At 39.4% G+C, this 12,501-nt stretch overlaps 1 protein-coding gene across 3 annotated transcripts in view; it reads left to right on the top strand.

The window, feature by feature from the left end:
* The window catches only part of Znf329 (zinc finger protein 329), a 20,647-nt gene extending 9,962 nt beyond the window's left edge, over window positions 1-10,685 (top strand). For all 3 annotated transcript variants that reach the window (XM_050130949.1, XM_050130951.1, XM_050130950.1), the window contains exon 2: window positions 3,538-10,685. In XM_050130949.1, coding sequence (XP_049986906.1) covers window positions 3,619-5,187 — 1,569 coding nt within the window. In that variant the 5' untranslated portion in view covers window positions 3,538-3,618 and the 3' untranslated portion in view covers window positions 5,188-10,685. The remainder of the gene's footprint in view (window positions 1-3,537) is intronic.
* Window positions 10,686-12,501: the final 1,816 nt, after the last annotated feature.

The following is a 12,501-nucleotide window of genomic DNA, read 5'->3' as shown; positions in this document are numbered from 1 at the left end:
GGTTTTGTGGGAGCCTAGGCAGTTTGGATGCTCACCTTATTAGACCTGGATGGAGGTGGGTGGTCCTTGGACTTCCCACAGGGCAGGGAACCCTGATTGCTCTTTGGGCTGACGAGGGAGGGGGACTTGATTGGGGGAAGGGGAGGGAAAGAGGAGGCGGCGGTGGGGAAGAGACAGAAATCTTTAATTAATAAATAAATTAATTAATTAAAAATGTGGGTTGTCATATTTGTTTATTTATTCAGGGGTAGGGGCGGGGCATGGTTTCCTTTCAAGTGTGGATTATAGGTGTGGACCACATGTCTGTCTGATTTCATTATTGACTTCTGAGTTCTATGTATAGTCTAGATACATTGTCTCTCATCTTGTGGATGACTTTTGACTTTGTTGGTTGTATTTTAGGCTTTGATAAAATAAGTATTAGTTATAGGTGAAATTAATTAAAAAATTCTTTAAGTAGTTACCCACCCTATTCACAAGACAGTCATGAACTGAGCTTAGGTAGAACTTGTCAGACCTTTTTTTTACTGTTTATTTTAATTTTATGTGTATGGATGTTTTGTATCTGTGTATAACTGTGTACCACATGTACACAGTGCTCACTGGGAACGGAGGGTCTTGATTCTCTGGGACTGGAGTTAGAGATAGTTTTGAGCCTTCATGTGGGTGCTCAGAACTATACATAGGTCCTCTTCAGAAACAGTAGGTGCTCTTAACTATTGAACATCTCTCCAGCTCCCTAATTTTACTTTTAGGTCCTGTAATATTTCTTGGGATATTCCTTTTCATTTTGGAACATAGAGATTGTATATAAATGAGGTATAGTGTGAGAAGTGAACTCACTAGCATTGTTTTGTTTTGTTTTGTTTTTTTTTAGTCAAGTTAATAGTAGGTGGTAAAAGTATGATTACATAAAAGGCCTCAAATTTTACATGTTCAAACATGTTTTCCACCTTCTTTTGGTAAGGTGGCAAAAATGCTGGCCAAACTTGAGTTTCTTTTTAGTGGAAGTACGAGGTGCATATTTATTTATTTATTTATTTATTTATTTATTTATTTATTTATTTATTTATTTAAGATTTCTGTCTCTTCCCCACCTCCGCCTCCCTTTTCCCTCCCCCTCCCCCAATCAAGTCCCCCTCCCTTGTCAGCCCAAAGAGCAATCAGGGTTCCCTGCCCTGTGGGAAGTCCAAGGACCACTCACCTCCATCCAGGTCTAGTAAGGTGAGCATCCAAACTGCCTAGGCTCCCACAAAACCAGTACGTGCAGTAGGATCAAAAACCCATTGCCATTGTTCTTGAGGTCTCAGTAGTCCACCTTGTCCGCTGTGTTCAGCGAGACCAGTACAAGGTGCATATTATGTTGTTCTGGAACGCCACTCAGTGGGGATTTATGGTTCATCCAGATGAGTGTAGGAGCAGTGGATAATTGTGTTTTAGCCCACAGAGCCATTCTAGAAACACCACACTTTACCCACAGCTGCACATGTGGTTTTGTTATTCATATTAGTATATACCATCTATTCGTCATGAAAATCCTTCGCTAACGTTGAGGTTCCCATGACTGATTAACCTTCTACACAGTATACTTTAGGATAACCAGGAATTTATTATTGTTACTGTTTCTGATGCTGGGGCTGGAACACAGAGTCTTAGACAGGCTAGGTCAGCACTCTTCCAATATACACTCCTAGCTCTGTGGTCTTTTTTCACTATAAGTGTTAAAGAATAATACTTTCTGTCCAAGAACTAAGTTGACTGCAGCCTAATTTGTCTCATTTTGTGATAATAGCATTTTTATTTTTTTTACTTAGAGGTATTATTTTAATCAAGGTTTTAGATCTATCCATCACTAAGAAATAGGTTTTCATGTTCATACTTTTTCAAAGAAATACTTTTTTTTCCCCTTTGGTTTTCTTGTATTTGGTTTTCTTGTGTTGACTGGTTGTTAGCTTGACTGCACTCTCTCCGTAGATTGGTCTTTTATGCTGTCATCTGGCCTTTGCTCAGTATTTTCTTTGATCTGGTTTGTGGTCATGTTAAGCAAATGTTTCACATGTGCTTAGAAAACATTTGACTTTCAATGTACATGGCTTTTCAACCAACTGTTTGATAAGGCTAGCTAACTGAAAATTTTTGCTGCTTGCCTTGTCCAGTAGTTTTTTTTTTTTTGATTTTCCAATTTTCAAAGGAAATAAGCCTTTTGCTGTGTTTGGATATATTGATTTCTTCTTCCTTTTGAGGATGCCTTGTCTGTTTGGTTGCATGTTACTACTGTTGTATTGTACTGTGATCTTTATCTGGCCAATACTTGATCTTGTTTTTTTCTTCTTTTCAGCATTGGATTTATCCGTTTCTCTTTCGTTCTGGTCCCTCCTTTCTTTGGTCCCCCTCTTTTTGAAGAATGTCTTTGTTTTTCTGAATTTGTTTTTATTTTACTCTCACTCCTGGATCTTGGTGAACCTGGTAGTTTTCCTTTAGTGCTTTGAAAAAAGCTTTCCATCTCTTTTTATCTTTCTACTTTGCTATTATGTAATCATGACCAACCATATTAAGTTTCATCTTTACCATTACTGTTCTGTCTTTTTCCTTCTTTTCTTTTAAGATTATTCCATATAGGGCTGGAGAGACAGTTCAGTGGTTAAGAGCATTAGCTGCTCTTCCAGAGGACCTGGGCTTAATTCTTAGTCCTTACGTGGTGGCTCACAACCGTATGAAACTCCAGTTCCAAGGGATCCCATATCGTCTCTGCAGGCACTAGACATGTATGTGGTACACAGATATGCTTGCATAGAAAGCACCTATACATATAAAATAAAAAATTGAAAAAAAGATCATTTCATAGGTGTGTATTGATAGTCACTTGTTCTTATTTTCTGAGGTAACTATGATTAGATTTATATGATGAAAGGTTTATGTTTTATTAGTGGATACCAAACTATCCAGCTATGCGACTGACTAATTTACAGCTTTTAACGAACATGTGTGCAGATCTGAGCTTTATGTTACCATATTTCTATTTATTTATTTATTTATTTATTTATTTATAAATAGGGCTTGGCTGATTTGGTATTTGTTATATAGAGTAGACTGACCTCATTCTTATGGCTTTACCTCCTAAGTGCAGCATTTACAGCACTGGTTTCTAGGTCTAGGTTTTCTCTTTCCTCATATGATATGCGTTGACTTCCGATGAGGGGCATTGGTGATAGAGGACAAGAAGGCAGTGACCAAGATCATATTTGAGAATGAACAGAGATGTCTACCTTCCCTTCTCCTATGTACTGAGTTAATTATTTTTGTTTTATTTATCCTTACATGGTATTCCTTTGACCTGTTCTTTGAGAGTATTACAATGTAATGTCACTTCTTTTGAACCTGCTCTTAGCTTCAGCCTTGGCATTCATTCAAACTCCCTGTTTTACAGATATGAATTTGAAACAAAAAAACAAGCAAAACATACTTTAGCCCATTATCATTTTTCATTTTCTTCCAAATATATCTGTTTTCTTAATGTGTCTTTTTCTTTCTTTTCAGTATGGAAAATGAGACTGAAAAATAATAGCTCAGAATGTTTCTGAAGAAGAAGAAGAAGAAGAAGTTTCCTTTGAGGTAGAAATGGAAGGATTTAAAAGAGAGGGACTCTGCTTCCCCATTTTAGGTGACAATTGGGACTGTGAGAACCAGGAAAGAAATATGAGGCAGTCTTCTTTAACTGATGAGAAAACAGGGGTTCAGGAAACAAACTGTGATGATCTTGGTGTGGGGGAGCATTTGAGTACAAATCCAGCCCTTCTAGAATCTCAGAGAGTTCCTACAACAAATGGCTTTCATGTTCATAACTCAGATATTAAAACTTTTGATTGTGATCAAACCTTACATAGTTGTCCCCAGAGTTATACAGCTAAGGAAACTGGTGATGGTAATGCTTGTGAAAAAGCCATCCATCCTTCCGTGGAAGTCACTCAACTTGCAAGAAACCAAATGAAAGACAAACCCTATAAATACACAGAAAGTATTAAATCTCTAAACCACTTTACTACTCCCCTTTGTGACAAAAAAATTAAGAAAAGAAGCAAAAAATTTTACAAAGGTAAGGACTTTGGGGACATTCTGGCCCTGAACTCATCTCTTAATGAAAAAAGAAGTCATTCCATTGAGAAGCCCTTTAAATGCACTGAATGTGGCAAGTGCTTCAAACGGAACTCTTCTCTTGTTTTACACCATCGAACTCACACTGGTGAGAAACCTTACACCTGTGATGATTGTGGAAAATCATTCTCCAAGAACTACAACTTGATTGTACATAGAAGGATTCATACAGGAGAGAAACCCTATAAATGCAATAAATGTGGGAAAGCTTTCAGTGACGGATCAGCTCTGACACAACACCAGAGGATTCACACAGGTGAGAAGCCTTATGCCTGTCTAGAATGTGGAAAAACTTTCAACAGAAATTCATCCCTGATTTTGCATCAAAGAACTCATACAGGGGAAAAGCCGTATAGGTGTAATGAATGTGGGAAACCCTTCACTGACATCTCTCACCTTACTGTACATCTACGAATCCACACCGGCGAGAAGCCTTATGAGTGTAGCAGATGTGGAAAGGCTTTCCGAGATGGCTCATACCTCACTCAGCACGAGAGGACACACACTGGAGAGAAGCCTTTTGAATGTGTAGAGTGTGGGAAATCCTTCAATCGCAATTCTCACCTCATTGTGCATCAGAAAATTCATTCTGGGGAGAAACCCTATGAATGTAAAGAGTGTGGGAAAACGTTCATTGAGAGTGCGTACCTCATCAGGCACCAGAGAATTCACACTGGTGAGAAGCCCTATGGTTGTAACCAGTGTCGTAAACTCTTCAGGAATATTGCTGGACTTATCCGGCACCAGAGGATTCATACTGGTGAAAGGCCTTATGAGTGTAATCAGTGTGGTAAAGCTTTTAGGGATAGTTCTTGTCTGACCAAGCACCAGAGGATTCACACTAAGGAGACTCCATACCAGTGTCTGAAGTGTGGAAAGTCCTTCAGGCAGAACACTCACTTGGTAGTACACCAGCGACTCCATAACAGGGAGGGTCCCAGCCAGTGTCCTCAATGTGGGAAAATATTTAGAAGGAGCTGGTGTCTTGTCCGACATCAGAGAACACACCTTGAAGAACAGCCCGTGGAAGCATAATTAATGTTGGCCAAACTTTTCTTGAATGAACAGAGGAGAGGTGTCTTCAGATATGACTTCCCTTGTTAACAGAAAAGAATTTGAGTATGAAATATCCTATAATCCCATTAATTCTGTTATTGGGGAAACTCCTGAAGAGAGGGTTGATTGGTAATCAGTGTAGAAAGGCTTGAGGGATGATTCAGCCTTACCAGACTTGTAGTGCAGACACTGAAATAGAGCACCTGGAAGTGAGGATGGTATTTCCCTAAGAACCTGTGAATGCATTCAGTACATAATCAATAGGAGGCATTCTTAATAGTGAGTATCATCTTACTGTATATAGGCTAGTGCTTAGTAGACGCCAAGCTTGTAAGTGTAATTGGGAAGAACTCTTTCGTCAGGAGTTTTTACTGTCTTTCCCGTTTCAGCAAAGGCATAGTGGTGAGAGATCTCACACACGCCCCATGACAGCCACAGTTTTAGTTGAATTTGCTGTTCAAATGCACTTGTGTTTCATAGTGCTGCCAGAACACTGAGGACTCATTTAGTGAGCTGAAACTGGACGTAGGAGTTGTTTGTGATTGAAATGAAGTTTTCCCTTTTAAGACTAACGTGCTCTCCATGATGGAAAGGGCTGCTTCTAAGAAATAGTATCCATTGCTTTAGTTGTTGAACAAGCAAACATTGAGTTGTATTTCAGTTATCTCTTGCCTTCACCATTGACGATCATTTAGGACACTAATTTGTTCAGAGTTAAGGTCATTTGAAGCGAAATCTAAAGGTTTTCTTGCAATACTAAAAATGCTTAAATCATTACAAAAGAAGGCATAAAATAGATTTATTATCATTACAGTCATGTTAAGAGTATTCATATTAGGTTAGCAGTGGGTGATGGAAAAAATTTAATGGCTTTCTTAGGAGACTACATTTATATAATTTTCCTTGTTATACATTTTTATATAACTGATAGTGTATATAAAAGTGAAGCTAAAAGGAAAGATATTTGGTATTTTTCATGGACCTTTGCCAGTGAATAGAGGCCAAAGATATTGTTAGACATTATAAAGGCTAGATCATAGTGACAGGAAGCTGTAAGCATCTACAGGTGTATATAGACAGAACTTTCTCTGAAATCAGCGTATCCTGAGCTTAGGATCATTTCTTCTGGACCTTGTATTATGAAGATTACGGCATTGTGGAGGAAGAGGTTTATCAGTTTGAGGATAGGGAGGAGAAAGTTAAAGAAAAATCTGGAATAATCCTAGCATGTCCTTTCTCAGTTCACTGCTGGCTAAATGAAAGCTAGACAATTTGTTTGATGGTTTCAAAGTCCTGTGAGCTGATCTGGTAATATTGACTTGATCCTGTATTTTCTGGTTCTTAGGGAGGGAGACTCATAAGTCTATTTTGAGATGATTAAAGCTGTTGAGTAGATTGATAAGGAAGTCAGACATCTCTGTATGGATGCCCTTCTTTGACAGGAAAAACAATCACACGATGGAGATGGAGAGGTAGTGGTTAAGAGCACTTGTTATGCTTGCAGAGGACCATGGTTTGGTTTCTTGCACCCACATGGTGGAAAAGCTATTGGTGCCTAGTAGATAGAGGCCAAAGATACTGTCAGACTCTTACAAAGATAACCCTTGGAACAGTTAATTCATCTCAGAATATTAAGAGTGCTGAGATTGAGTTATATATATTTCTTTTGTATACTTTTCAACCTCATCATTTGAAAAATTGGTCTCATGTTCCCATGAGAGATACAGTCATGTATAACTTACAGATTGTCTCTATATAGTGGTTCTCATCCTTCCTACTGCTGAGACTCTTTAATGCAGTTCCTCTTGTTGTGGTGACTCCCAATCATAAAATTATTTTCATTACTACTTCATAGTTACTTCATAACTATAATTTTGTTACTGTTATGAATTGTAATGTAAACATCTGTTTTCCAGTGGTCTTAGGTAACCCCTCGGCTGTTTAACCCCCAGGGGTCATGACATACAGGTTGAGAACTGCTGCCATATAGGGTGAGATGTCTCAGTAAGACATGAAAACTAGTGGACTCACTCAAGGACTGGACACTTGCTGTCTGTTACTCTCAAGTAAAACATGAATGTACCACAGTGTTAATGTTAGCAGTGTCCTTGCTTTTTGAGTCTGCATTCTAGATTCTGGAATAGGAAATTAGCACCAGACCAGCGGATGGTCTGAGGGCACGCACCCCAAGGAGGAGGTGTCAGCTATGAAATTGGAGTGAGTCCACATGGGGTTTGTGTGATGTGTGAATGGTTTCCCCTTGTTCTTTTCTAAAATAATTGGTCTCAAATGACCAGAATAATAATTGTAATGAAAATAACTACTCTATAGAAGATGGATACTTCTGACTAAAGACGGAAAGGTGAGATTTGAATTGGGAGAGTTCCAGATGACTTCTAGTGCAGCCTGGGTGATTGTTGATGTTAGGCCTGAGTGGCTGGGGAGCAGGACAGAGAGGAGACTGTCCTCGAACTCTGACTGCTCTTTGGACTGGAAGGGGAGGGGGAGGGGGAGAGGGAGGGAAATGGGAGGAGGGGAGGAGGTGAAAATTTGTAATAATAATAAAAGGAAAAAAAAAAGTCCCATTTAATCACCCAGGCCCTTAATAGGCAGAGAACGTTGGCTGGAATCAGATGTAGAAAGTGAAGGTAGAGTATTTCAAAGAATGAACATTTACTTTACTTTTTCTGTCTTTGAAGAGCTTTTAATTTACCCGTTTCTGGCTTTAATGCTGGAATGTCCACAATGTAGGTAGCTTTTGGAAGCCAGAGAGGCAAGAAAATGGATTCTCCCCTAGAAGGACCTATTCCTGTTCTTCCTGTTCTTATTAGTCTAGTGTAAGTGAATTGATTCCAGTCTTTTTTTATTTATTTATTTATTATGTATACAATATTCTGTCTGTGTGTATTCCTGCAGGCCAGAAGAGGGCACCAGACCCCTTTACAGATGGTTGTGAGCCACCATGTGGTTGCTGGGAATTGAACTCAGGACCTTTGGAAGAGCAGGCAATGCTCTCAACCTCTGAGCCATCTCTCCAGCCCCCTGATTCCAGTCTTAAACGGAGAGAACTGCTGTGTGGTTTTAAGCCACAGTGTTTGTGATCATTTATTGTATTATCTATAGGTGGTGTCCCTCACATGTTCTTTTAGACGCCTGACAGAAGTGTTTTGTGTGTGTTCTCTTAGCCAGCAAGTTAATAAACCAACCCCTTCCACTCCATATCCACAAAAAAAGTTTAATAAGGAAAAAAGAATTCTGTTGGCTCTGGCTTCTGTCCTTTCACCATTTTAACAGCCCTGATTTTTAGTACTGGTTTAGAGAATTAAATCCTGTGAGGTGTGACGGCACACACCTTTAATCCTAGCACTTGGGAAGCAGAGACTAGCAGATCTCTTGTGAATTAGAGGTCAGCCTTGTCTACCTAGTGAATTCCAGGACAGCCAAGCTACAAGTGAGACCCTGCCTGAAACAACAAAAATCAATAATAAATTAAAAATAATAAATTAAAAAATTAATAAATCCTGTGAATGAGTAGAAAAGATAAAGAGTAGATTTCCCTTAAGTTTACTCCCCCCCACCCCCACTGACTTGGGTGGCCAAGAAGGTACATTTCAGCACCCCAAAGCTTGTCTACAGTCTAAGAATGCAATGTCCACAGCTGATTTTGGGAGCATTTATAATTATGGCCACTGTCTTAGTAGTTTCCATTAACCCACATTATTTTGATGCTAAAGTTATCAGTGCTCAAGTGTGGCTGCAGATTGTTCATTAGACTGGCCCAACTTCATGTCTCTTAGTTCAGCAGCTGCGTAGAGTACCTGCAGTACAGTCAGAGTTGCTACTCTAGCTGAAAGCTGAACGAGGTGTTTACAATTGAGCAGGGGAGGAAAACAGGTTTGTATCATGTGTCAGATGGTGGTTGATGCCTGGGAGGACAATAAAGCTGAGAAAGGGGATGGGATGTATGTGTTGTATAGAAGTGATTACAGTTTTGAAAACAGGTCACTGAGATGATTCCTAATGACCTATCAAATATGAGGGAAGGAGCCAGTAGTTACTTAGGGAAGAAATATTCTTCCAGAGGCAAGAACATACTGTATTTGAGGAATAGCCAGGAGACCATTGTGATTAGAATGGATGATGTGAAATGGGGCCAGGGATGTAATAGAGAGCCATTAATTAAAATACTGTTGCCAGGCCAAAAAAAAAAAAAAAAAAGATTTTGAAAACAACTATGATAATCTGTATAATTGTTGAAGGTACTCTCCCCAAGGATGTATTGCACATCTCCAGCCCTGTGAATTTAGGCTTGATCATTCACTTCCTTTCACAATGAAAGGCAATTGCATGTGTGTTATGCAACAAGAGGTTAGGATTTGGGGGAAGAAACCTTCCATCATGTCAGCTACAGGTGGGAGCCGTTAAGCCGTAAGTGAATTTCTTTATGAGCAGTATTTAAAGAAGAGGGTTTATTGTAGAGGCAGGTGTAGAGAACAAAACTTTGCAAAAAAAAAATTTCATTTGCAAGAAAACATCTGAAAATAAATGTTTTCAGAATTATGAACAATCAAGCAGAAGAAAGTAACTCATATATAAGTATATGCCTGTACCTAGGCTTGATAACCACAGACATTCAGCATTAATGGTCATTTTTCATAAACTAATATTCAAGCTTTAAAAATTAAGTGTTCTGTTCAGTTGCTCTTAGTATTCTCTCTTAAGGTTGTTAAATCACCTCCATTCTGTAATTTCAGTACATTTTTCATTAACCACAGGAAAGACTTTTGTACCTGTTAGCATTTTTCTACTCCAAGACCCTGGCAACCACTGATCTATTTTCTGTGTGTATTTGGAATTCTATACATTGCATGTCCATAGAAAAATAAAACATATGGCCCTTTGTCACTAATTGATTTCACTTAGCATATATTTTCAAGGTCATGTTGTACTAGAAATCCTTTTTGTGGCTGAAAAAATTTCACCATATGATTAAAACCATATTTTGTTTATTGATTGATGGACATTTCAGCTTGTACTTTTTGACTATTAAGAATGTTGCTTTGAACAAATATACAAACTCATGTGCCAATACGTTTTCAGTACTTTTGGGTAGAATCTTAGTGGAATTGCTTGGTCTTTGCCTTTTGAGGAACTGATGTTAATATCACTTGAACTATTTTATGTTTCTACCAGTGATGTATGACTGCTCTGACTTCTTACCATGTCCTTACCAAATTTATTATTTTTTGTTCTAATGGTGTGAAGTGTTATCTTGTGATTCGGGAATTTTTTTTTATAGTTAAAATCGATACCTTATCCCACAGGTCAGCATTTTTTCCTGCAAGGGCAACAGTGTTTTTTTAAACTGTACTGCACTACTCAACCACATGTGACTGCAATGTGCAAGTAGCTATTAATGATTTGTAAGCATACCAGTGTGGATGTGTCCAATAAAATTTTACTTATGGACTCTGAAACTTGAGTTTCCTGTCATTTTCACTGTGGAATACAATTAAAAAGCTGTTTAGCAAACTAAGCAAGATCTAGTGATGCTCACCTGTAACTTTCAACACTTAGATGCAGTGACAGGAAGATTGTCACAAATTTCAAGTCAGCAAGGACTATGTAGTAAGACTCAAGTCTCCAAAATGCAAAACAAAATTATAAAAACATATTCTTTGCCCAAACACACAAGATCTGGACTAGCATAGACCCAGGTGTATAGTTTAATAACCCCTGTTCTAGACAAATTATTTAAATGGAAAAGCAAGAGGATGAAGCTTCTGGTTGAGACTATCAAGCATTTTTTGGCAAATATTTTTTAAGTGAAATGAATATCAGAGAAACGGATATAGTAAATTTAAGAATTCGTGTGCATCAGAAAGTTCATATTGTGTAAGTGAAAAAGCAGGCAATAGAGAAAAGACCATTGCAGGTCATAGAGCCAACATAGAAATGGTATTCAAATATGTAAAGTATCCAGCATGTCAAAGAGAAAACCCAGTAAAGATATGGGCAAACATTTTGGATCTGTAACATCGTGAGTGAGGGAATCCAAATGGCCAATAAATTTATGGCAGTGTCCAATTTCATGACATGAAACAAAATCCCAAGATACTTTATCTGGATGGGTAATACTTGGAAACAAGTGTTGACAAAGCTGTGTCGACAGGCACTTTGCATTTTGCTTATCACTCTGGAGGAGTCTTTTATGTGACTATATTCCCAGAAACAGCTGCAGTCCTAGACGCAAGACGTTCACAACAGTTTCTACTTAAGAGGAAGGGGTCCAGGCTATATTAGTCCAGGCTGGAGTGGATCTCTTTGTAAATTAGGCTGGCAGAGAACTCAAATAGCCTCCTTCCTGGGTCTCCAAAGTACTGGGTTTGAGAGTGATGATGTTCCAAGTGTGAGCCATTAACTCTGGTGCACATTTCTGGAAACAGTACTCCTATGTGCCACAAACATGAGGCTGGCGACTCTCTTAGGAAAGAGCAATAAAACCCTGCTGTACTGAGCACTGGTAAACCAGCATTTGAGGGGCGGTCTAGGAGACATTGTTTCAAAATGTTAAGTGCTGCGGATTTAGCTGAGTGTGAGAGACTAGAAGTTAGTTCCTTTGTGATAGGCAGGCAGATAGGGTGAAGGCCCATTGCTAAGAAATAGACTATAAATTTACAATGTAGCTGGCTGCTTCCTCACCTTCCTGACCCAAGACAAAGCCTGACGACTTAAAACAGCCTTATGGGCGTTTCCTCCTGCCAGCAGGACCCCAGCGGATGGGCTGACTCAACAAGTTCAAGGATCTGGGCATATTTAAGTAACAGATGTAGGCCAGTCAGCTGTGCTGTCTGTCTTCAAACTGGCCACTACTAAATTAGGGGAAGAAGAGAAGCTGGGCTTTGGCTTTCTGCTTTGCTTCCTCACCCCCTAATAAAAGCCATTCTTGACGGACTGATTTCCGTCTGCATTTCTAGAGATTCTTTTCTTCTGCCTTTTGATTCTTGAACTGTCGAGGGAAGGAACTCCTATCAAGACCCCTAGATGGTAACAAATGGAAGGGCGCTGGCCTCGCTGGGCTCCCTGGGCCATATCCCGAAGTGGGTTGGGTGGGGAGACGACAGGGGAAGGAACCTTCGCGGGAGGACGACCTCACGTGGGAGGTTTGCGCAGTCTGGGACAGGAGGCCTGCAGATTTCTGACGGGTACTAAAAGCCTCAGAGCTCGAGACCGGAAGCTAAGGGGAAGCTGCTTATCCCGGATTTCCGCACCCAGCCTTCAGTGACGTCTGGC

This window comes from Alexandromys fortis, unplaced genomic scaffold (genome assembly GCF_014885135.2).
Source record: "Alexandromys fortis isolate MF-2015 unplaced genomic scaffold, M_Fortis_MF-2015_v1.1 scaffold_339, whole genome shotgun sequence".
NCBI classification, from domain to species: Eukaryota; Metazoa; Chordata; class Mammalia; order Rodentia; family Cricetidae; genus Alexandromys; species Alexandromys fortis.
The sequence above is the reverse complement of the archived record's forward strand: the minus strand, read 5'-3'. Positions and strand labels throughout refer to the sequence as shown.